At 41.7% G+C, this 25,035-nt stretch overlaps 1 protein-coding gene across 1 annotated transcript; it reads left to right on the forward strand.

The window, feature by feature from the left end:
* Positions 1-190: 190 nt before the first annotated feature.
* LOC112248891 (golgin subfamily A member 6-like protein 22) lies at positions 191-23,134 on the forward strand. Its single transcript, XM_042320816.1, has 12 exons — positions 191-346; positions 10,651-10,787; positions 12,756-12,855; positions 14,130-14,215; positions 14,505-14,676; positions 17,662-17,841; positions 18,937-19,059; positions 19,228-19,355; positions 19,535-19,565; positions 19,674-19,782; positions 19,903-20,020; positions 20,129-23,134. The coding sequence occupies exons 2-12, from the start codon at positions 10,653-10,655 to the stop codon at positions 23,132-23,134; spliced, it is 4,188 nt and encodes a 1,395-aa protein (XP_042176750.1). The 5' UTR covers positions 191-346; positions 10,651-10,652.
* Positions 23,135-25,035: the final 1,901 nt, after the last annotated feature.

Genomic DNA, 25,035 nt, shown 5'->3' on the forward strand with positions numbered 1-25,035 from the left:
AGTTTATAATACAAAACATTTAATGGAATAATAGTTTATCATCGATACATCTACTGTGATCTCAAATATTTTCTTATTCAATAATAATTATATTTGGCTATGTGATAATTTAGAAAAGACAGAAGAGATACAGTCTTTTGAGGTAATTTAAATGTTCAAACATGTATTTTGGCTGCAGGGTAAGTCGATTATGTAACGAGATTGTATTCGCTTATCTTCAGTTGGCCGCTTGGGCACGGGGCATGTGGCGAGCATGCCCTCAAGCAAGCACAGCACATGCGCACGGAATTTAAGTAAATAAAGATACTACTTATTCGTGGAGAAAATATTATTCAATAGAACGAAGGTGAGTTATATTGTAATCTTGGGCTTTATTATGCGCCGCGTTCGTTCTGTACCTATGGGTGAAGAATTTGGTATTTTTATTGCAAGTACTGAGCGAGTTGGAGCAGAGAATTAGGGCACAATGAGCGGCCTGAGCATCTCGGACGCACTGGTTGGATTAGGTATAGTTTGAACCCAGTGACTCCTGAAAGCTTTATAGAACAAACAGCACACTACGTTGTATAACAAGCTGCATGTATCTCATAAAATCTTTTCACTTTCCCAGCGTAGTGATGCCCGCAATATGTCGAGAACAAAATGTTCCAAAAACAGGACATAGACTTTGTTAAATGTCCAACAGACCGTGATTACTTCCCCAACTCAAACCAGCGCCATGCACAATGCGTTATGTAAGAGATGATGAATATAAGGTATTTTCTAGAGTGGATTTTCTATGGATAAGGAAAATGATAATTACTCTCTCCTCCAATGGGGTTCCATAGGCTAAATGCAAGTTGCAGATTCTTATGTTTAAATGTATGCCTCTACAGTCTTAGAAAAATGGTTTCAAATAGTTATTCGGCTGGCCCCATAGGATAATCCATTTTGGTTCCAGGTAGAACCGTTTTTGTTTCCAGATAGAACACTTTTGGGTTCCATGTAGAACCTTAATGGAACAAAAAATGGTTCTCCTTTGGGGTTCTCCTATGGGGACAGCCAAATAACCCCTTTAGGTTGTACATAGCAGTGTGTTCTTCTAATATATTTGTTTAATAATGGAGCAATACGTTTCCATGTGAATTATTGAATAGATTGTCGTGCGAAATACAATAAAAATGCCTACAGTTCTCTCAATGTATACAAATGAGTTATGATTTCTGTGTATCCAGATCTCATGGGGAAATGTGCGGACTAAGTGGCCACTAGCTTCACAATGATCTTTACTTGACATTGTTTTGATAATTATTTCATAACTTATTTTCGAAAGATATCCATATCCAGTCTTGCAGCGTGGCTACTAGACAGTGTAGAGTAGGCTACACTCCCATTCCTCGTGTGCGCGACGATACACCTGCCTCTTTCTTTTTACTCACTCTCGGTTTCCCTATACTGTGTTGTCGAACTCTTCCTTCCAAACGTGGGGGATAGCCTAGCAATTCTTAGCTTTTGAGAACATTGTGAATAATCACCGCCTTGTTATGCCTTCCTGTTTTGAAATAAAATATTTTTGCGGCGCTTGTGCATTATAACTGCTCACTCGGTATTTTCTGCAGTTCTGAGTTTTTGCTTTGGATACATTCTGTTACATTGATTGTACTCTTTCTTCTGTTTACTTTTGCATGATGGATCATGGTTACTTTCCTGATTTAGTTCGATAGTATTTCAAACGTGTAGCCTATTTTTGGGAGGGGGGGGGAGACTTTGTTATTTAGGGAAAGACAGGGACTTCAATGTTATTTGTATGTCACCTGAGGCGGATTTACCATTAGGCAGAATAGGCAATTGCCTCACATCATAAGGGCCTATTGAATTGGGCATAATTACAAATAATACTAATAATAAAATAATAAAAGCTTGATGGTGCATAGATTATATAAGTCTTTACTATAGCCTATATATTAGTCAAGAGAATTTAAAGTATTTATAAACAAAGTAAAGTATTTATAAACAAAAAATATTATCTCTTAAACTTTTCATTCATTTTATTCTATTTACCTATACAATAGGCCATAATTGATTTTGGCCCAATAGGCCTGCCATATTCCCACATTGAAGGAGCTTTCGTTAAGTTATTTTTTGCTTAATAACCTTTAGGCCTACCTATACAAACATTTTAAAAAACAACTCTGCATCTCTCCCCAGCCCCAGTGGCTCTGCAAGTGTGGAGAGGATATTATCCGCTGCTGGCTGGCTCTCCAGTCACCATCGAATGAACCTGATGCCACAGACTGGCCAAAGTCGTGTTTCTAAAAATGAATTCTAAAAATGAATTCAAAAGGCACCAATTTTTTGTTGAATTTTATTTAATTCTTAGTAAGCCACAGCCTACATATATGAACAATTGATAGACTATAATGATTTGATACAACAAAATGTTGTTTAAATGCTGAGCGCTTTATGTACCGTCTCAGGGAAGCTCCTCTGCATTGCTCGTCATCCTCACCAGGGTTTTGACCTGCCTGCAGTTCGATGTCGTAACCGACTTCAGTGGGCAAATGCTCACCTTCGACGGCCACTGGAGAAGTATTCTCTTCACGGATGAATCCTGGTTTACCGAGCAGATGGCAGAGAGTATGTATGGTGTTGTGTGGGCAAGCAGTTTGCTGATGTCAATGTTGTGAGTCCCCAATGGTAGCGGGGAGGTTATGGTATGGGCAGGCATAAGCTACGGACACCAAACACACTTGCATTTTATCGATAGCAATTTGAATGCACACAGATACCGTGACGAGATCCTGAGGCCCATTGTCATGCCATTCATCCGCCGACATAACCTCATGTTTCACCATGATAATGCATGGCCCCAAGTTGCAAGGATCTGCACACAATTCCTGGAAGCTGACAATGTCCCAGTTCTTCCATGGCCTGCATACTCACCAGCCATGTCACCCTTTGAGTATGTTTGGGATGCTCTACATCGACGTGTATGACAGCATGTTCCACCAATATCCAGCAACTTCGCACAGCCATTGAAGAGGAGTGGGACAACATTCCACCGGCCACTATCAACAGCCTGATCAATGTCTTGCTGCATGAGGCAAATGGTGGTCACACCAGAAACTGACTGGTTTTCTGATCCAGGCCCCTACCTTTTTATAAGGTATCTATATTCAGTCATGTGAAATCCATAGATTAGGCCCCAATTAATGTATTTAAATTGACTGATTTCGTTATATGAACTGTAACTCAGTAAAATCTTTTAAATCTTTCAATGTTGTCTTTATATTTTTGTTCAGTGTAAGCATTGTGTTGGTGCGTTCACACTCTTAGGGTCGGCCCATGGGTCCCAAGCTCCTCGTCCACTAGGAAAAGGCATTGTCAGATTCGAAGAGTTTCTCCAGGGTCTTGCCTGTCTCATCTGCCCCCTCTCCTGTCTCATCTGCACCATTTCTTTCCATTGTGCCTGAGGGTGCTTGTCAGAGGAGCCACCCCAATTCCATAGTTGTGTGTTGTTGTGAAAGTAATTGTGCTTGTAGTCGCTGGACCTGGGCCTCATCTGTGGGTGAGGGGGTCCTTTGTAGGCTGTGTCTGTCTTTGGGCCCATCCTAAGAAACAGAAAAGAAGCATTGAATGTAGCTAGGCCTACATATCCCCTCTCATATCAAAACAGCAGGATGTGATCTTCAAGTTAGATTGGATTGCTACATTTTATGTATATTTACCTGCTTATAATTAGTGTACTGATTTCTCAGTACAGGGTAGTAGTGCAGGATCATCTGCAAATATTCAGGCTTTAGCTTTGTGAATTCACCATCTCAAATTGTAGAGCAGACATTGTTTTCACCCAAAGAAAACAATCAACACGTTGGATGAGTCAGTTTGTTATCTGGCTAGCATCCACCACTCTTCATGGCCAACTAGTTAGCTAGAAAACATACAAAGTAACAAAACAGAGAGCCAGCGTGCTTCATAACATAGTGTGGCATACAAAACAAACAAAGTCCAAACAAAGCTACCTAGCTACACATGGAATTCATAACAGGAAGCAATCAAGCTACAGTTGGTAGTGGTCATTTAGCTAGCAAGCCAGCTATCCAACTAACATTAACTGTGGGACAGGCAAGGGTTTCTGACTCAGTCATAAGCCAACTTTTTTTATAGCAAGTTCAACAAGGACTAAATTATCTTACCCGAACTGAGGACACAGGATAGGTGTAGTATTCCAATGAGATACTTCATTTCAACCAGTGGAGAATGTGAAACACTTTTTAAAAATGTTATTATCCAGGTGTTATAAATACAAAATACATTATTATAAATATTATAATTGTAATATATTATAAATACAAGTTCAATATGTACTTCAATGCACATAAGAGGAGGTGGGGAGAGAGGTGTAGAAGACAGAAAAGGAAATAGATAAAACATAGGAGGAGGGAAGACAGCATATGATAAAGATGTACAGTGCTACCCTAATATTCTCTCAGTTCATCACAATTACATAGTGTCTCTAGCGGTATCTCCTAACCAGTTTTGGGATCCCAGTCGGCCAGGAGGTTATCTTAAGAGCGGGTGAGGTGGCGATGACGGGACTGGCTTCTTCTCTCACATCAAAACATACCTGCAGACGAGAGACAGATGGATAGAGAGAGAGCATGATTAAGCTTTGTTTTTTTTCATTCTAACACGGTCAGTCATCATATCAGGAGGTGAAATGGAAAGCTGACCATGAATCATTAACTCTACTACTACATCTCTATCTGTATTTCAATGTAAAGCATCTCTTTAATAATACTTCCTGTATAATATAAGCATACTTTCCCTTACAACAAATCAGAAAAACACTGGATAGATAGATCCATGTGCATGTGTAGCATGTGACAATTGCAGGATCATATCAAGGATAGCATCACAAATTAATACATACAGTTGAAGTTTACATACACCTTAACCAAATACATTTAAACTCAGTTTTTCACAATTCCTGACATTTAATCCTAATACAAATTCCCTGTTTTAGGTCAGTTAGGATCACCACTTTATTTTAAGAATGTGAAATGTCAGAATAATAGTAGAGAGAATGATTTATTTCAGCTTTTATTTCTTTCATCACATTTCCAGTGGGTCAGAAGTTTACATACCCTCAATTAGTATTTGGTAGCATTGCCTTTAAATTGTTAATCTTGGGTCAAACGTTTCATGTAGCCATCCACAAGCTTCCCACAATAAGTTAGGTGAATTTTGGCCCATTCCTCCTGACAAAGCTAGTGTAAAGGTTTGTAGGCCTCCTTGCTCACAAACGCCTTTTCATTTCTGCACACAAATGTTCTATAGGACTGAGGTCATCTTGAGATGTTGCTTCAATATATCAACATAATTTTCCAAACATAACGATGGTCATTATGGCCAAACAGTTCTATTTTTGTTTCAAACCGTAGTCTGGCTTTTTTGGCGGTTTTGTAGCAGTGGCTTCTTTCTTGCTGAGCGGCCTTTCAGGTTATGTCGATATAGGACTCGTTTTACTCCTTACGAACCACATAGCATATCATTACAGCAGTATGTACCGGTATGTTAGCTGTCTACCCAACGTTAGTACCTATACATCAAACTTGACAGTATATTAACTATAGGCGATTTAACTACCCAACATTTATTGACTTGATTATTCCTGTCATCCTCAGGTTCCCTAAATGTTATAGTCGTTGTGCGTTCTCAATGGACATTCGGTGTGCTTTCGTAAATCCGCTCTTATCTACTCCGATTTCAGAGCACTCTCATCTGAGTGTACCAGACCGCAGAATAATGAATTGACGAGCGCTAAAAACCTGTTGAATTTGCCGGTGTCAGTAAACATCGGCAAAAAAACTGACTTAATTTGTTTCCAGCAGCACAGTTACAGTCACTAACGCTCTGGTTAACACGAAAACTGCCTAACCAGCTCTGCTAGGGCAAGTAAAATGGTCCGAGAGGTCTCACTTGTGTCTGGAAGTAGCTAGCAAGCTAGCCAACGTTAGCTTGGGTGCTTGACTGCAGTTGTAAGGCCAGAATGCTCAAATCAACCCTACTCCTCAGCCCAAACGTCCAGTGTGCGCTCCGATAGCGAAACGGAATAGAAACACTATAATATTAATCAAATGAATTAAGCAAGTACCAGTCAAAATTTTGCACACACCTACTCATTCCAGGATTTTTCTATATTTTTACTATTTTGTACATTGTAGAATAATAGTGAAGACATCACAACTATGAAATAACAGGTATGGAATCAGTTAACAAATTCTTACTTATAAGGACAGCCTACTCCTTCCTCCCCGACAAGGACAGCCTACTCCTTCCTCCCCGTTGGGGAATTGAACCCCAGTCTCCCACTTGCCTGCAATATGGAAGACTATCAAATGCTTCTCAAAGATACCCTCTGGTGGTCAAACTACCAATAACTTGCATTAACAGAATAAATGGCTGACAATTAGATAACGTGCCACAGAATGCTGCAGCAGCCCACAAGGTGTGTCACAGTATGACATAACTTTTAAAGGAGGAACCACTGTATCTATAGAGTACATTATGTACTCTATTGCTTTGGATGTGAAAGTGTCACAGACATATAGCTTGAACTTGATATTGATAACCCATTCACAAGTTGCATTGTAATGAGACAAGTACTAGTAAAGTGGGTGCTAGACATTGGTGGTGAATGAGGTCAGTTTTCCACTTACTATTTAAGCTCTTTGAGCATCTGGAAAAGCAATATATAAATGCAATCAAGTATTAGTATTATTATAAAATATGGTGGAGATTGAGGTAACCCGTCCTGCAAGTACAGGGAACTTTATGGTCTGCCCGCTGATCTTATTTTCTGAAGGGTTAGGAAGGGAAGAGGGAGGGGTATACTATGTGGAGTATGCACTGGAACAGACCACATGGAAAGTGTTTGTGTATACAGAATGTGTGTGCTTTCATATATCCATACCACATAGACTGTGGTCTATACATACTGTATGTGTTGATATTTATTAATGTGTCCATACATGTGTGTGTGTGTGTGTGTGGGTTGTTTATGTTTCCATTCATAGTATGTGTGCGCGTGCATGCAGTGAGGGTTTTTATATGGGTGTGTGTGCATATGTTTATTTAAGTATGTTTAATGGTGCATATAGCTACACGTGCTCTCATTTCAAGTACAATACCCTGATCTATCCACTGTCTATTGTTCCCTCGTCTTCTTGGGATGTGAAGGGGGTGGGAGGTGTCTGGGTAGGTGGGTAGGACTCTGGCACATAGACCACTACTTCTCAAGCTGCACTGAGATGGTGGTTGTTCAGAGAGTAAGGACTGAAGTGAAGTTAGGTTCAGATATTGTGTTCAGATATTTTGGTTATCTGACTTACATCCCTCCCCCCCACACCAAGTTTAGCCACAAAATGGTTCCCCATGGTAGGCACTGTGTACTTATAGTTACACTTCCAGCACTATGGGTACAGCCTTATGGATGGAACCAACCCCCCAATGGCAACAGGGCATGCTAGCTAAATGCCTGATTTGTTGACAAACTCAGTAAGTTGTTTAGTTGATTGTACTGAAGGTCACAAACAGAGATCCTACCTAACAGGTAATATCTATTGTTACTTCAAGTCAGTGCTACATTTTGTGTCATATTTTAGTTGACTGTCTAAAACAGCTTACAGGTAGCTTTAGGCTGATCAAACGTCATTTACCAACTAACCTAACGTAGCAGGTGTAAAAGAAATGCCTGAAACTACATGCCTCACATTTGTATTTGTATTAATTATGGATCCCCATTAACTGCTGCCAAAGCAGAAGATCATCAAAGGTAAGGCATTAATTATATCGCTATTTCTGACTTTCGTGGCGCACATGCCTGGTTGAAATATCTTTTTCATGCTTTGTATGCGGGCGCTGTCCTCAGATAATCGCATGGTGTGCTTTTGGCGTAAAGCCTTTTTGAAATCTGACACAGCGGCTGGATTAACAAGAAGTTAAGCCTTATTTTGATGTATTACACTTGTGATTTTATGAAAGTTAAATGTATTAATTCTGTAGTTTGAATTTCGCACCCTGCAATTACACCGGATGTTGGCCAGGTGGGACGCTACCATCCCACCTGCCCATAAGAAGTTAACAAGATTCAACAACTGAGACATAAACTGAACAAGTTCCACAGACATGTGACTAACATAAATGGAATAATGTGTCTCTGAACAATGGGGGGTGGGGGGTCAAAATCAAAAGTAACAATCAGTATCTGGTGTGTCCACCAGCTGCATTAAGTACTGCAGTGCATCTCCTCCTCGTGGACTGCACCAGATTTGCCAGTTCTTGCTGTGAGATGTTACCCGACTCTTCCACCAAGGCACCTGCAAGTTCCCAGACATTTCTGGGGGGAATGGCCCTAGCCCTCACCCTCCGACCCAACATATCCCAGACGTGCTCAATGGGATTGAGATCTGGGCTCTTCGCTGGCCATGGCAGAACTATGACATTCCTGTCTTGCAGGAAATCACGCACAGAACGAGCAGTATGGCTGGTGGCATTGTCATGCTGGAGGGTCATGTCACCCTGACCATCACCCTTGGTGAGACAAAACCAGTGAATCAGCGAAGAGCACTTTTTGCCAGTCCTGTCGGGTCCAGCGACTGTGCCCATAGGCAATGTTGTTGCCGGTGATGTCTGGTGGGGACCTGCCTTACAACAGGCCTACAAGCCCTCAGTCCAGCCTCTTTCAGCCTATTTCGGACAGTCTGAGCACTGATGGAGGGATTGTGCGTTCCTGGTGTAACTCTGGCAGCTGTTGTTGCCATCCTTTACCTGTCCCGCAGGTGTGATGTTTGGATGTACCGATCCTGTGCAGGTGTTGTTACACATGGTCTGCCACTGCGTCACTGCATCTCTCTGTAGTGCTGTCTTAGGCATCTCACAGTACGGACATTGCAATTTATTGCCCTGCCACATCTGCTTTCCTCATGCCACCTTGCAGCATGCCACCAGCCATATTCACGCAGATGAGCAGGGACCCTGGGCATCTTTCTTTTGGTGTTTTTCAGAGTCAGTAGAAAGGCCTCTTTAGTGTCCTAAGTTTTCATAACTGTGACTTTAATTGCCTACAGTCTGTAAGCTTGTTAGTGTGTTAACGACCGTTCTGCAGGTGCATTTTCATTAATTGTTTATGGGTCATTGAACAAGCATGGGAAACTGTGTTTAAACCCTTTACAATGAAGATCTGTGAAGTTATTTGGATTTTCACTAATTATCTTTGAAAGACAGGGTCCTGAATACGGGACTTTTCTTTTTTTGCTGAGTTTAGAACTAAGTTCTATTTTAGCACCTGGCTACGCAGACGCTTGCAAGCAGTTTGGATGAAATGATTGAATAACATGTAGGTGTAAATTTATTTTGCAACATTCAGGCAGGCAAAGTGCGCAGTATGGTCAGCATGTCAGAACAGCCCTTGTTGGGAGTTACCACAGGATAATTCCAGGGTTCTCAGGCATTATTGCTTAATTAAGTACAAACATTTTAAAGACCACAGGGATTTTATAGAATTCGATTCTATAAAAAGTGACATCTTTCACATGCATCTGTTTCCAATTACATCTCATTGAATGTTGACTATTAAATAGAAAATAGCATCCACCATCTATTTCCTTTCTCTTCTGTTGTCCGAGTGAAGATAAAACAAGTTAGTTAGACACACAAGTGAGCATGAAAGATCGAAGCAGGATTATTGTTATTTGTTGTGACACGTGGATTAGATTAGATGACAATGTCATCTCAGCAGATGTGTAATCTCCTCTTCTTCCCTGCACAGACGAGCCATGGTAGTCTAGACTATTGTTTGTTTTGTTGATCATGTTATGCACTCTGAATGATAGGGCTGAGAGATGTTTTCTTTGTTAGAATATATGACAAATGCATTAGAATAATATAATGAATTACGATAAACTACAACAGACTATAGTAATCAAATAAATAGATAACAAGACATCATTTAATTACAAAAGATAATGTTACAATACTAATGTTAGAAGACACACAGATCACTCTCTCACATAGGTTCTGTAGATCTGCAAAGTGCACAATCTGGTCTGCTGCTGGCTTTCCAACAAGTACTAAGAATTACACTCTCAGTTTGTTTGGCTAAATCTGCTCATCCACCAGTGACCTGTATTGTGGGAGTTGTAGTGTTAATAACCACTTATCTGTAGTCCTCCCATGCAGTTTATGGCAGTAGGGATGGAGGCAAGTCACGTCAATGCTTTCCCTGTACTGTCTGGTACCATTACAGCCACATGTCAATATGCAATATGCAAAGGTCTTAGGGCTCAGTTCCAACCAACAGTTGAACTAGTGTTCTCCCAAAATAAACGTCATGTCTATGTCATGCAACTGACTTTTTCAAAGGCTCCAGAAATGACAATGAGACATGCCTAGTTAAATAAATAATAAAATAAATGTAGAAATATAACCACTTCTTTTCTGACTGAGTGATCCGAGTGATTCCCTTCTAACACTGCTCCATTGCAAGATTAATATATTTAAATGAGACTCCCCTAGTGAAATAACGATTTATTTAAATAAATAAATACAATGTGTCTTCACAGAGCTTATCTGTGATCTCTGGTGACTGACTGCTCTGTGTTCCTGTAGGAATGGAGTTCCCTGTGGACGTCCTGGCCAGCGTGACCCAAGAGGTCCTGGAGAGATCAGCCCAGGACTACATGAACAGCATCCTCCACAGCAATCCAGACTCACCTGCACATCTCACCCTCGCCAACAACACACAGGTAAACACCTCACCCTCAGCAATCCACACAGGTAAAGGAGCTTTGACTGCATTTGTGACCGACTAGCTCGATTCAGTCTTATGTAGCAAATTTTGAAATTGTGTTTTTTACATTGGATCAAAGTACAGACTCAGAGCTAGAGAATTGTATATCATACCATACAGTTGAGGAACATTGGAAAATTGATGAATTTATAACCTCACTTATGAGAAAATGTGCCTTGAATGTTTTGGTACACCTACTGGAGAGCTCTTCTTTGTCTACACCTATTCAGCATCGTTCACACCCTCTTAAGCTTTAGCCCCACCCAGCTCTTTAAGAATTCATGTGAGGCCATGTACTAAATAACCAAAGATTTCAAGACTAACTGGTGTGTTCATAAATTCAATCTGGTGTACCAGAGTGTGTTTAGAGTGCGCTCTGGGTGTACCGTAAACGCAGAGTGTTGTCAGATTGTCCGTTGGTAAATTCAGAGCGTTTCACTCTCGGAGCGTTCAAAGCGCACCTTAGACGATTTGGCCGAGGAGTCAGGTTGATCCAAGCGTTCTGACCTAACAACAGCAGTCAAGCACCCAAGCTTATTGGCTAAGGTTGGCTAGCTTGCTAAATACTTCCAGACAGAACAGCTCACTCTGACCATTTTACTCACCCTAGCAGAGCTGGTTAGGCTGTTTTTATGTTATGTTGGTGTCTGCAACTGTGCTGCGTTTTGATAATGAATTTTTTTTGCAAACGTTTACTTACACCAGCCATATTCAACAGGTGTTGCGCGTTTGTAAATGTGTCAGTTATTCTGACGAATTTACCAGCTACGTCTATTGAGAGTTGTCACAGTGGAGTCTTTTGATTAGACATTTAACTAGCTAGCTAAACAATTAACCATAATCCCAACTCATAATGTTACTACCCTGCATGAATCTGCAGGGAGCTAACCAACCAGGTTCAATGATAGCTAGCTAGCTAACATTAGGCTATAACTAGCAATGCAAATGGCTCTGAGATACGAATAATATTATTACACAGATCATGCATGTAACATTAGCTAGCAAGCCAGCCAGCTAACATTAACTAGCTAGCTAACAGTACGCTTTAACTTGAAATTAACCCAACTTTTTGACAAAATTAGAAACGTGTAATATCTGAAAATGCAGCTAGCTAGACAATCTCACCCGTATAAATGGATGGACGCTTCTCCCTCTCTGTCACGGATATCATGGTTGCCCTAGTTTGAAGATGTAATCCAGAGACAGCTGTTTTATACAACAGCCTTCTGTGTGTTCTCTTTTCGACTCCGTCTACATATTTGCAATCAAACGCCAGAATTTTCTTCATCTCCTTAGCTATCATACTCCAATTCCACAGTGTTGATACCGATTTCAAAAAACTTGATCCTCCGGAAAGTGGAGAGCGACCCCTTTGCAGTTCTACTACGTGATATCTTTAAAAACATTTTTTTTTAAAAGCTGCGTTAGAAAGGATTACAAACACATCAGCTCAGGTTTAGCCACAGAAAAAGAAAAGATCTTTCCTTTAGCCATGATTGGCTAACAATTGTATTTGTATTTACAGATGGCATACAAGTTTGTTATTAAGGCACATGGAAGTTGGCAAGTTCCAGAAGGCATTTCTACCAAAAAAATGTTTACGTTCAAATGGCTCTCCTGTGAAGTAGTGACGCGTGACATACTCCTACTTTGCTGAAATTAGTCAGATTTGACTGCCAACCTGTCATTGAATCTGCCTTGGCTAGATTTACATACTTCCAGTGCTACAGTTATTCCAGGTCTGCTTCGCCACTTTAAAACGACAAAACAGTTATATTATGAAATCTGCCCCTTTTCATAGGAAGTAGCCTATTTGATGGAATTCAAATGTACAGCTTCCCTAGCATTGTTCTACTATATGCTAAATTATACCCCAATAGATTAAATGGTTGAATTTTGATCTTGTGCTCCTGTCCTCACCCAGGTGCCCATTGGGCTTTCCAATGTGGGTTTTGTCCCTCTGTATGGAGCCGACCAGAGACAGAAAGTCCTCGCCCTGTTCTCCCCACAGGACCAGTTTACAGGTAAATTAGGTCTTATGAGGAAATTGTTCATGATGTTGCCACAAAATGGAGACTGCTAATGGATAAACTGGACCTCCCCCCACCTAAGGCTAATGTAATGCCACTGTGTCTTTTGTGCCTTCAGGAACTGTAAAATGAATCATGAAAATGTATACCAATTGTAACAGTTAACAATGTAATAATATGTATTTAAAAGCGGTACATATAGTATTTCTAAAAGTTTATTGTATTCTTAGTCTATATATTGTGCATTCAGAAATTATTCAGACCCCTTCACTTTTTCCACATTTTGTTACATTACAGCCTTATTCAAAAATGTATTAAATGAAAAAAATATCTTATCAATCTACACACAATACCCCACAACGTCAAAGCTGATTTTTTTTCTTCTATTGAAGATAGAAAACAGAAATACTTTAAGTATTCAGATCATTTGCTATGAGACACGAAATTGAGCTCGGGTGGATCCTGTTTCCATTGATCAACCTTGAGATGTTTCTACAACTTGATTGGAGTCCACCTGTGATAAATTCAATTTATTGGACATGATTTGGAAAGACACACATCTGTCTATATAAGGTCCTGCAGCTGACAGTTCATGTCAGAGCAAAAAACCAAGCCATGAGGTTGAACGAATTGTCCATAGAGCTCCGAGACAGGATTGTGTCAAGACACAGATCTTGGGAAGGGTACCAAAACATGTCTGCAGCATTGAAGGTCCACAAGAACACAGTGGTCGCCATCATTATTAAATGGAAGAAGTTTGGAACCACCAAGACCCTTCCTATAGCTGGCTGCCCGGCCAAACCGAGCAATCGAGGGAGAAGGGCCTTGGTCAGGAAGGTGACCAAGAACCTGATGGTCACTCTGACAGAGCTCCAGAGTTCCTCTGTGGAGATGGGAGAACCTTCCAGAAGACAACCATCTCTGCAGCACTTCACCAATCAGGCCTTTATGGTAGAGTGGCCAGATGGAAGCCACTCGTCCGTAAAAGGCACGACAGCCCACTTGCAGTTTGCCTAGTCAGGATCAAGGAAAAGATGAACGGAGCAAAGTACAGAGAAATCCTCGATGAAAACCTGCTCCAGAGTGCTTAGGACCTCCCCAAATACCCAAGAAGAATCAAGGCTGTAATCACTGCCAAAGGTGTTTCAACAAAGTACTGAGTAAAGGGTCTGAATACTTATGTAAATGTGATATTTTCATTTTGTGAAGGGGTCTGAATACTTTTCAAATGTATTGTATGTAATTGTTGTGTGCGTTATCTCTATCAGCGGTGGGGCTGTACTTGTTGGATCGATGGTGGTCACTGGAGGACATCCTAAAAACAGCAGACCCTGCCAGAGATGGATGTGTGGAGGTACTATCTTTGAAAACTATTTTAGCTGTATGTGTACTAATACACCACCTGGTTGTTGAGAAATAGCATGTGTAAGAGTTCTCACTATTGTTGCAGAAATTATTATACAGCTGCAAAAGTAAATGTAAAATAAGACGCATCCAAGAGACAATAGGTATATATTTGTAGGTTTATTTTTTAAATGTTTTTTTTTAACAAGAATTAGATAGTATTGGGTCAGTGAATTGAATGAGACACACAGGGGTGCTGACTGATGTGGTTGTGTGTTTTGCTATGTGTTCCTCTATAGGTGGAGACTCTAGGGGAGAGGATAGTCCTGTACATTTTGAATCGTGTGGTGTACAGAGCCATGGAAATGAGTTCAGACGAACTACCTTTCCTCTGCCACGGGGAGAGCGACAACGCTAAGATCCTCTGGAAAGACGGACAGGCAGTCGGCTTCTACTCAGTCAAACCTTCAGGTAAGGAACCTGGCATTGACATTGAAGATAAAAGCATTGATGCTCAATTCTTGTCACACATCAGGTATTATGGATTAGAGCTGAGTTCAAGTGTCTATGTGCTGTTTAGTAAACTATGGGTGACCTTTAATACTGAAATTTTTAAATACAGAACAGCATATGTGTGCAAAACAAAGATAGTTCCTAACTCACAAAGCCAATGCGCATTTTCGCATAGACGTTTATACGTATTGTATTCTTTCCAATGTGTGTATATACAGTGGCTTGAGAAAGTATTCACCCCCTTAACATGTTTTCTATTTCGTTGCCTTACAACCTGGAAATAAAATAGATTTTAGGGGTGTTTGTATAATTTGATGTACACAACATGCCTACGACTTTGAAGATGCAAAATATGTTTTATTGTGAAATAAACCAGAAATAAGACAAAAAAACTGAACTTGAGCGTGCATAACTATTCAACCCCCCCCAAAAGTCAATACATTGTAGAGCCACCTTTAGCATCAATTACAGCTGCAAGTTTCTTGGGTATGTCTCTATAAGCTTTGCACATCTAGCCACTGGGATTTTTGCCCATTCTTCAAGAAAAAACTCCAGCTCTTTCAAGTTGGATGGGTTCTGCTGGTGTACAGCAATCTTTAAGTCATACCACATATTCTCAATTGGATTGAGGTCAGGGCTTTGACTAGGCCATTCCAAGACATTACAAATGTTTCCTCTTAAACCACTTGACTGTTGCTTTAGCAGAATGCTTAGGGTCATTGTTGTGCTGGAAGGTGAACCTCCGTCCCAGTCTCAAATCTCTGGAAGACTGAAACAGGTTTCCCTCAAGAATTTCTCTCTAATTAGCACCATACAACATTCCTTCAATTCTGACTAGACTCCCAGTCCCTGCCGATGAAAAACATCCCCACAGCATCATGCTATACCCACCATGCTTCACTGTAGGGATGGAGTTCTCCGGGTGATGAGAGGTGGTGGGTTTGCGCCAGACATAGCATTTTCCTTGATGGCCAAAAAGCTCAATTTTAGTGTCATCTGAGCAGAGCACCTTTTTTCATATGTTTGGGGAGTCTCCCACACCCCTTTTGGCGAACACCAAATGTGTTTGCTTATTTTTTACTTTAAGCAATGGCTTTTTATCTGGCCACTCTTCCGTAAAGCCCAGCTCTGTGGAGTGTATGGCTTAAAGTAGTCCTATGGACAGATACTCCAATCTCCCCTGTGGAGCTTTGCAGCTCCTTCAGGGTTGTCTTTGGTCTCTTTGTTACCGCTCGGATTAATGCCCTCCTTGCCTGGTCCGTGAATTTTGGTGGGCGGCCCTCTCTTGGCACGTTTGTTGTGGTGCCATATTCTTTCCAATTTATAATAATGGATTTAATGGTACTCCGTGGGATGTTTCTGATTTTTTAAATTACCCAACCGTGATCTGTACTTCTCCAAAACTTTGTCCCTGACCTGTTTGGAGAGCTCCTTGGTCTTCATAGTGCTACTTGCTTGATGGTGCCTCTTGCTTAGTGGTGTTGCAGACTCTCAGGTCTTTCAGAACAGGTGTGTGTATACTGAGATCATGTGACAGATCATGTGACACTTAGATTGCACAAAGGTGGACTTCATTTAACTAATTATGTGACTTATGAAGGTGATTGGTTGCACCAGATCTTATTTAGAGGCTTCATTGCAAAGGGGGTAAATACATATGCAGGCACCACTTTTCGGTTTTTAATATTTTAGAATTTTTTGAAACAACTTGTTTTTTTCATTTCACTTCACCAATTTGGACTATTTCTTGTATGTCCATAACATGAAATCCAAATAAAAATCCATTTAAATTACAGGTTGTAATGCAACAAAATAGAAAAATGCCAAGGGGGTGAATACTTTTGCAAGGCACTGTATACTGAATGAAAATTTAAATGCAAAATGCTACAATTTCAAAGAATTTACTGAGTTATAGTTCATATGAGGAAATCAGTCAATTGAAATAAATGTTATTAGGCCCTTATTTATGGATTTCACGTGACTGGGAATACAGATATGCATCTGTTGGTCACAGATACCTTTAAAACAATGGGTCTCAGGATTTCATCACTGTATTTCTGTGCATTCAAAAAGCCATCAATAAAATTCAATTGTGTTCGTTGTCTGTAGCTTATGCCTGACCATACCATAACCACACGGCCACCGTGGGGCGCTCTGTTCAAAACATTGACATCAGCAAACCACTTGCCCACACAACGCCATACACCCAGTCTGTGGTTGTGAGGCCAGTTGGATGTACTGCCAAATTCTCTAAAATGACATTGGAGGTGGCTTATGGTAGAGAAATAAACATTAAATTATCTGGAATCAGCTCTGGTGGACATTCCTACAGTCAGCATGCCAATTGCACACTCCCTCAAAACTTTAAATATCTGTGGCATTGTGTTGTGTAACAAAACCACACAGTTTAGAGTGGCCTTTTATTGTCCCCAGCACAAAGTACCCCTGTGTACATTTTTTAAAACCTTTATTTAACTAGGCAAGTCAGTTAAGAACAAATTCTTATTTTCAATGACCTAGGAACAGTGGGTTAACTGCCTGTGCAGGGGCAGAACGACAGATTTGTACCTTGTCAGCTCGGGGGTTTGAACTTGCAACCTTCCGGTTACTAGTCCAACGCTCTAACTACTAGGCTACCCTCCTACCCTAATCATGTTGTTTAATCATCTTATTGATATGCCACACTGTCAGGTGGATGGATTATCTTGGCAAAGGAGAAATGCTCAGTAACAGGGATGTAAACAAATTTGTGCACAGAATTTGAGAGAAATAAGATTTTTGTGCGTATGGAACATCTCTGGGGTATTTTATTTCAGCTCATGAAACATGGGACCAACACTTTACATGTTGCGATTATATATTTGTTCAGTGTACATTCTATATATGTTTCTGACTATCTACTGTAGTCATGAGTCTCCATATGTTTTCCTGTTTTCCCTATAGGCAGCTTGTGCAGTACCTTCTTAACCCAGTGCTATCAGCTTCCTATCATGGACTCCATATTCGTCAGGAAGTGTCACCGTGACAACGGCCTGGGCCTTCAAATGCTGGAGAACTTTGTTGAATGTTTCAAAGAGGACTGCCTTGGGTTGAGATTCCCCCTTTCAAAAGTTATGTACAAAGGTAATCATCAACCTTTTTTACTAGTTGTGGAATACAGGAAAAGGACCGAGCACGCCCCCATTCTCATCAACGGGGCTGCAGTGGAGCAGGTTTAGAACTTCAAGTTCCTTGGTTTCCACATCACCAACAAACTATCATGATCCAAACACACTAAGACAGCCGTGAAGAGGGCACGTCAAAGCCTATTCCCCCTCAGGAGACTGAAAAGATTTGGCCTGGGTCCTCAGTTCTCAAAAGTTTCTACAGCTGCACCATCGAGAGCATCCTGACTGGTTGCATCACTGCCTGGTATGGCAACTGTACGGCCTCCAACTGCAAGGCACTACAGAGGGTAGTGCGTTCGGCCCAGTACATCACTGGGGCCAAGCTTCCCGCCATCCAGGACCTCCATACCAGGAAGTGTCAGAGGAAGGCCATAAAAATTGTCAGACTCCAGCCACCCTAGTCATAGACTGTTCTCTCTGCTACCGCACGGCAAGCGGTACCGGTGCACAGTGGCAGTTCTAGCTTGTATGGCTCCCTGGATGAACCCCCCCCCTTCAACAACAAAAAGCACCATTCTGCACTAACTGTCATTTTTATTCAGACATTTGGAACAACACAAATAAATAATCATAACATTTAAGACTATATAAATATATACAAAAACAAGACTCATAAATCTCAGAAAGAAGTAACAAAGACAAATAGAAACATATTGTAGTATATAAATACAAATAAAAAAAGAGAATTGAATTATTACACTATTGCACTTCAAACAATAAACACACAAACTAAATTGCACAACTAATGGCATTACTAATTGCATTAGTACTGTACAAAGTTAGAGGTGCGCTATTTGATAGATTCCCCTGCTCCCCCTACCTTATTATTATTCATTTTTATTCTTAACTTCTTAAAGCATTGTTGGTTAAGTTCTTGTTGTATTCGGCGCATGTGACAAATAACATTTGATTAGTTGTTGAAATACTTACAATGTTCACACAGAGAAATACAAGGATGGTTGAAAGATTTCAAAACATTCCCTATCCTCTCCTAACCTGCAGCCATCAGCCTACCAGTCCACTTCCTTAACAACTTCTTATTGTTTTCCAGTGTGTGGGAAGTACCTGAGCCTGTACCCGGCCGACAGAGACCTGCTGTGGGAGGTGGAGAGTGTTGGAAGACCCAGCCAGAGGACTAACATAGCCAACAAGATCCAGGCTATGGGTCTGAGCTGTATGTTTATCACAGGTTTAAAATGGCAGACGTGCACATCCCAGATGTGCACAATATAGCCTAAGTGTCTATATTGCTGTACTTAGGATGCTAGAATGACACGTCACTGTATGTCTTGAACAGAGACATTTCTCACTAAAGTTATGGAATTGTAACTTCTTCCCTCAGCCTTATCCAAGTACCTCCCCTTTACGGAGCACTCTGTGGCGAACCGTGTGGGGGCTGAAAATGAGGGGGTAATGGAGAAAGTGACATCACGCATACAGGAAGCCATGGAGTACACTGTTGAAATTGTGGTACGTTTAAATATAACAATAGATTTAATGTAAGAATATAAAACATGTTATGTGACAAATAATCTCTATTGTTCAATATTTATTTTAGTTTTGTGTTATAAGTCAAAGGACTTATAGCATTTGCAATGGAATGTTTATTGTTTTGCTTACATAATACCATACATTTACTTTGTTTATAGGAGGACGTTACACTGGTCAAAGTGACAAAAGGCAAGTATTGGTTGTTTCATGTACTGGATCTTTGTAATAAGTTCTAACATATGTTCTCTAAAACGACAGAGTTTCACCTCCTAACATCATTTTTTATGATGTTTCCAGAGAAGGAAGAAACGCCGGTTACAATCAGAGGCAGGAGCAGTGGCCAGAAATTCAAGAATATCTCGGAGGAAAGCAAATCAGAGGAAAGCAAATCAGAGAAAGTCATCAGGTAACAGAATGTGAATACTGCTTTGTTTCAAATGTTCATGTCCAGTAAAACACACAAACAGTTAAATAACTATTGCCTAAATGAAGGTAATTCACTTTGGAATATATGTGTGGTGTGTAGGATTGAGGATAATGAAGCAGAGGTGGATACCCCAAAAGAGAATCCAGTTTTAGAGCATCAGCAAGAGAATGAAAAAGTTGTTGCTGTAGCTGAATGCGACGAAGAGGAGTTAGCTGAGGTATATATAAATGTAATATGATTCGTAAACAATTCATCTGTTTTTCAAGTGTCCAGGAGTAAGGAGGCTTAAGTGACACAGGCTCTTTAAAAAGTTTACATTTTACAGGATGTCGTTGACATAGCCACAGAGGACACAGCAATTGAGCTTGATAATGTGTCCTCGGAGATTGAGGAGGAGGAGGAGGAGACGGAGGAGGTTCCAAAGGAGGTGGCAGGAACCAATGAAGACAAAGAAGAGAACAAAGAAGAAACAGCCGAAGAATCCTCGAAGGAGGGGAAAAAAAGAAGAGGCAGACCAAGATCCACTTGTCTCACGAAACCTGTTGAGGCTGTGGAGGAGAGAGTGGAAGAGGAGCAGCCAGTAGTTGAGGAACCTGCTGAGGAAGAGGAGAATATCTCACCAGCTGAGGAGGAAGAGGCAGCTCCAGTGGTAGAAACAAGAGTCTTGAGGAGAGGAAGAAAAAGCGTTCCACCTACCCTAACACCAAAATGCAAGTCCACAAGAAGAGGCAAACTGCCTGAGGAAGAGAAGGCGGAAGAGCCAGAGGAGAAAGAGGCAGCTGAGGAAGAAGAGGCACCGGTAGTGGAAGCAATAACTGAGGAAGAGGAAAGATTGGAGGAAGAGAAGAAAGAGGTGGAAGCAGAAGAAGAAGAAGAAACGGTAGAAAAACTAGCAGAGGTAGTTGAAGAGGCAGAAAAAGTGGAGGGGGAGGCAACAGCGGTGGATAATGTAGCAGATGAACCAGTAGAAAAACCAGTTGAGGAAGAAGAGAAGACCACACCACCTGAGGAGGAAGATGAGGCTCCAGTTGTAGAAACAAGAGTCCTGAGAAGAGGAAGAAAAAGTGTTCTAGTTACTACACCAAAATGCAAGGCCACACGAAAAGGCAAACGACCTGCGAAAGTGGAGGCGCCAGATGAAGAGTCAGCTGAGGAAGAAGAGGCACCAGTAGTAGAAGCCAGAGTTTTGAAGAAAGGAAGAAAATCTACCCCTGCCAAACCCAGATGCAAATCCAAACAACGCCACAAACAACCCGAGGAAGAGGTAGAGGAGGTGGCTGAACCTGTGTTGGATTCTGTGGATAAAATGGTAGAGAGAGAAAAAGAAGTGGAGGAAACAGCAGCAATAGAGAAGGGAGAAAAAGTGGAGCAAGATAAACCAGTGGAGAAGGAAATGGCAGAGGAGGAGGTAGCTGTAATAGTGGAAGAAGAAATGGTGGAGGAAGAAGAGGAAACTGAAATTGCACCAGTGGGAGAGGAGAGTGTTGCAGAAGAAAAGGTGGAGAAGGAAGCAACAACTGGGGAAGAGGAAAATGTGGAGGAAGAGAAGGAGAAAACCGAAGCTGAACCTGAATCAACGGAAGAGGAGAGTGCTGCAGAAGAAAAGGTGAAGGAGGTAGCAACAACTGAGGAAGAGGAAAATATGGAGGAAGAGAGGGAAGCGGGGATAGTGGAGGAAGAACAAATAGAGGAAGCTGAAGCTGCAGTTTCAGCTGAAACTCTTACTGTGGAAGAAAAGGTGGAGGAGGAAGCAAAAACCATAGAGGAGGAAAAGGTGGAGGAAGCAACAACTGAGGAAGAGGTAAAAGTGGACGAAGAGAAGAAAGAGGAAACAGTTATGGAAAAACTAGCAAAGGAAGTTGCTATGGTAGAAGAGGCAGAAAACGTGAAGGAGAAAGAAGAGGCTAGAGAAGTGGAATTTGTTGCAAATGAAGTGGTAGAAAATCCAGTTGAAGAAAAGAACACCTCACCATCTGAGGAAGAGGAGACCTCACCACCTGAAGAAGATGCTCCAGTTGTAGAAACAAGAGTCCTTGGGAGAGGAATAAAAAGGGTTCCTGCTGTTCTGACTCTGAAATGTAGGTCCACAAGAAAAGATAAACAGCCTGAGGAAGAAAAGGTGGAGGAGCCAGAAGAGGAAGAGGAAGCTGAGGAAGAGAAGACCCCATTAGAGGAAGCCAGAATCCTGAGGGTAGGAGGAAAATCAGCCCCTGCTACTGCCACACCCAGACGCAAATCCACACGAGCCAGCAAAGAACCTGAGGAAGAGGTGGTGGAGGCGGCTGATCCTGTGGCAGAAGCGGTGCAAGAAGAAAAAGCTGTGGAGGAGGAAAAAGGAGAGGAAGAAAAAGAAGAGGAAGCTGAAACTGCGCCAGTGGAAGAGGAGAGTGCTGCAGAAGAAAAGGTGGAAGCAGAAAAAGCAGAGGAAGAGGAAGGAACAGATCAGGAAGAGGAAAATGTGGAGGAAGAGAAGAAAGCACAAATAGTGGAGGAAAAGGAGAAAGAGGAAGCTGCTGCTGAAGCTATAACTGTGGAAGAAGAGAGTGTTGCAGAGGAAAGGGTGGAGTATGAAGCAGGTATAATAGAGGAAGAAGATATTGTGGAGGAAGAAAAGGAGTCAGCAGATGAAGAAAATATTGAGGAAGCTACAGCTGTCGAAGAAAGAGTGGAGGAGGAAGCAAAACACGCAGAGAAAGAAAATGTGGAAGAAGCAATAACTGAGGAAGAGGAAAAAGTGGAGGAAGGGAAGAAAGAGGCAGAAAAAGAAATGGGAGAAAAACTAGCAGAGGTAATTGAAGAGGCAGAAAAAATGGAGAGGGAGGCAACAGCAGTGGAGAATGTAGCAGGTGAAGCAGTAGAAAAGCTAGTTGAGGAAGAAGAGAGAACCACAGCACCTCAGGAGGAAGAGGAGACCCCAGTTGTAGAAACAAGAGTCCTGAGAAGAGGAAGAAAAAGTGTTCCAGTTACTCCACCAAAACGCCAGTCCACACGAAAAGGCAAACAACCCGAGGAAAATGAGAAAGTGGAGGCACCAGATGAGGAAGAGGCAGCTGAGGAAGAAGAGGCAACAGTAGTGGAAGCCAGAGTTTTGAGGAAAGGAAGAAAATCGGCCCCTGCCAATCCCAGATGCATATCCAAACAAGGCAGCAAACAACCCGAGGAAGAGGTGGAGGAGGAAAAGGTAGAGGAGGTTGCTGAACCTATGCTGGATTATGTAAAGAAAAGGGAGGAGAGAGAAAAAGCTGTGGAGGAAACAGCAACAATAGAGGAGGAAGAAAAAAATGGAGCAAGAAAAACCAGTGGAGAAGGAAATGGCAGAGGAAGCAACTGAAATAATGGAAGACGAAATGGTGGATGAAGAGGAAGAGGAAACTGAATTTGCAGCTGAACCTGAATCAGTGAAAGAGGATAGTGTTGCAGAAGAAAGGGGGGAGGAGGTAGCAACAACCGAGGAAGAGGAAAAGATGAAGGAAGAGAAAGAAACGGAGATAGTGGAAGAGGAAAAAATTGAGGAAACTGAAGCTGCAGCTGAAACTATTACTGTGGAAGAAAAGGTGGAAGAGGAAGCAAAAAACATAGAGGAAGAAAAGGTGGATGAAGCAACAACTGAAGAGGAAAAAGTGGATGAAGAGAAGAAAGAGGAAACAGTTTTTGAAATAGCTATAGAAAAACTAGCAGAGGAAGTTGCTATAATAGGAGAGGCAGAAAAAGCAGAGAAAGAAGAGGCACGAGTAGTGGAATGTGTTGCAGATGAAGTGGTAGAAAAGCCATTTGAGGAAGAGAAGAAGACATTACCACCAGAGGAGAAGGAGGAAGCGGAGCCTCCAGTTGTAGAAACAAGAGTCCTGAGGAGAGGAAGAAAAAGTGTTCATGCTACTCCGACTCCAAAACGCAAGTCCACACGAAGAGGCAAACAACCCGATGAAGTAGAAAAGGAGGATGAGCCAGAAGAGGAAAATGGATATAAAAAAGAGCCACCAGTAGTGGAAGCCAGAGTTCAGAGTAGAGAAAGAAAATCTGCCCCGACACCCAGACACAAATCCAAACGAGCCCGCAAAGAACCTGGGGAGGAAGAAAAGGTAGAAGAGACAGCTGAACCTGTGCCTGAAGCTGTAGAGGAAAAGGTGGAGGAGGAAAAGGTAAATGAAGCTGCAGCTGAAACTGCTACTGTGGAAGAAAAGGTTGAGGAGGCAGAAGCGATAGAGGATGAACATGTGGAGGAAGCAACAACTGAGGAAGAGGAAAAGGTAGAGGAGGAGAAGGAAGCAGAAGCTGCACCTGAAACTTCACCAGTGGAAGACGAGACAGTGGCAAAAGAAAAGATTGAGGAGGAAATTAAATCTGTAGAGGAAGAAAAGGTTGAAGCAACAGTTGAGGAAGAAGAAACAGTGGAAGAAGCAACAACTGAGGTGACTGTGGTAGAAGAGGCAGAAAAATTGGAGGAGGCAACAGAGGTGGAAAGTGTAGCAGAGGAAGTAGTGGAAAAGCCAGTTGAGGATGAGGAGAAAGCCTTACCACCCAAGGAAGAAGAGGGTAAAGTTGTAGAAACAAGATTCCCGAGGAGAGGAAGAAAAAGCGTTTCTGTTACTCCTCCAAAACGCAAGTCCATGCGAAGAGGCAAAGAAGCAGAGGAAGAGGAGAAGGAGAAGACAGGAAAGGTTGAGGAGATGGATGAATTTGTGCAGGAAGCTGTGGAGGAAAAAGAGGCACTGGTAGTAGGAGCCAACATTCTGAGGAGAGGAAGAAAATCTGCTCCTGCCACACCCAGATGCAACTCCAAACAAGCTTGCAAAGAACCTGAGGAAGAGGAAGTAAAGGGGGTTGAAAAGATGGAGGAGGCAGCTGAACCTGTGCCAGAAGCTGTGGAGGAAGGAAAAGCAGTGGAGGAGGAAATGGTGGAACAGAATAAGATGGAGGCAGATGTTGCGATGGTAGAGGACGAAGGAAACACTGAAGTACAAGCAGACAGTGGTGCTCCTGAGGCAAAAGAAGAAGCAATCACACATCAGCCAGAGGAGGTTATGGCAGAGCAAACCAAGGAGAAGGAAGAAGAGGAGAACACAGAGGAGAAAACTACAGAAACATCAAAAGAGGCAGCTGAAGTAGAAACAGCTGAAGCGGTAAATGAGGTGGAAGAAGAGGTTGATAAGGTAATGGCAGAAGAGGCAAGCGTAGTAGAAGAGGTGGAAGTGGCCTCAGTGGCTGAGTGTGGTGTCAAGCCTGAGGAAAATG

The sequence above is a fragment of the Oncorhynchus tshawytscha genome, linkage group LG04 (assembly GCF_018296145.1).
Source record: "Oncorhynchus tshawytscha isolate Ot180627B linkage group LG04, Otsh_v2.0, whole genome shotgun sequence".
NCBI lineage: Eukaryota > Metazoa > Chordata > Actinopteri > Salmoniformes > Salmonidae > Oncorhynchus > Oncorhynchus tshawytscha.

Coding starts and splice junctions, on each gene's coding strand:
- LOC112248891 (XM_042320816.1), top strand. CDS start 10,653: ATGGAGTTCCCTGTGGACGTCCTGGCCAGCGTGACCCAAGAGGTCCTG. Junction 14,216..14,504: donor CCAGAGATGGATGTGTGGAG/GTACTATCTTTG, acceptor GTTCCTCTATAG/GTGGAGACTCTAGGGGAGAG. Junction 14,677..17,661: donor CTACTCAGTCAAACCTTCAG/GTAAGGAACCTG, acceptor TTTTCCCTATAG/GCAGCTTGTGCAGTACCTTC.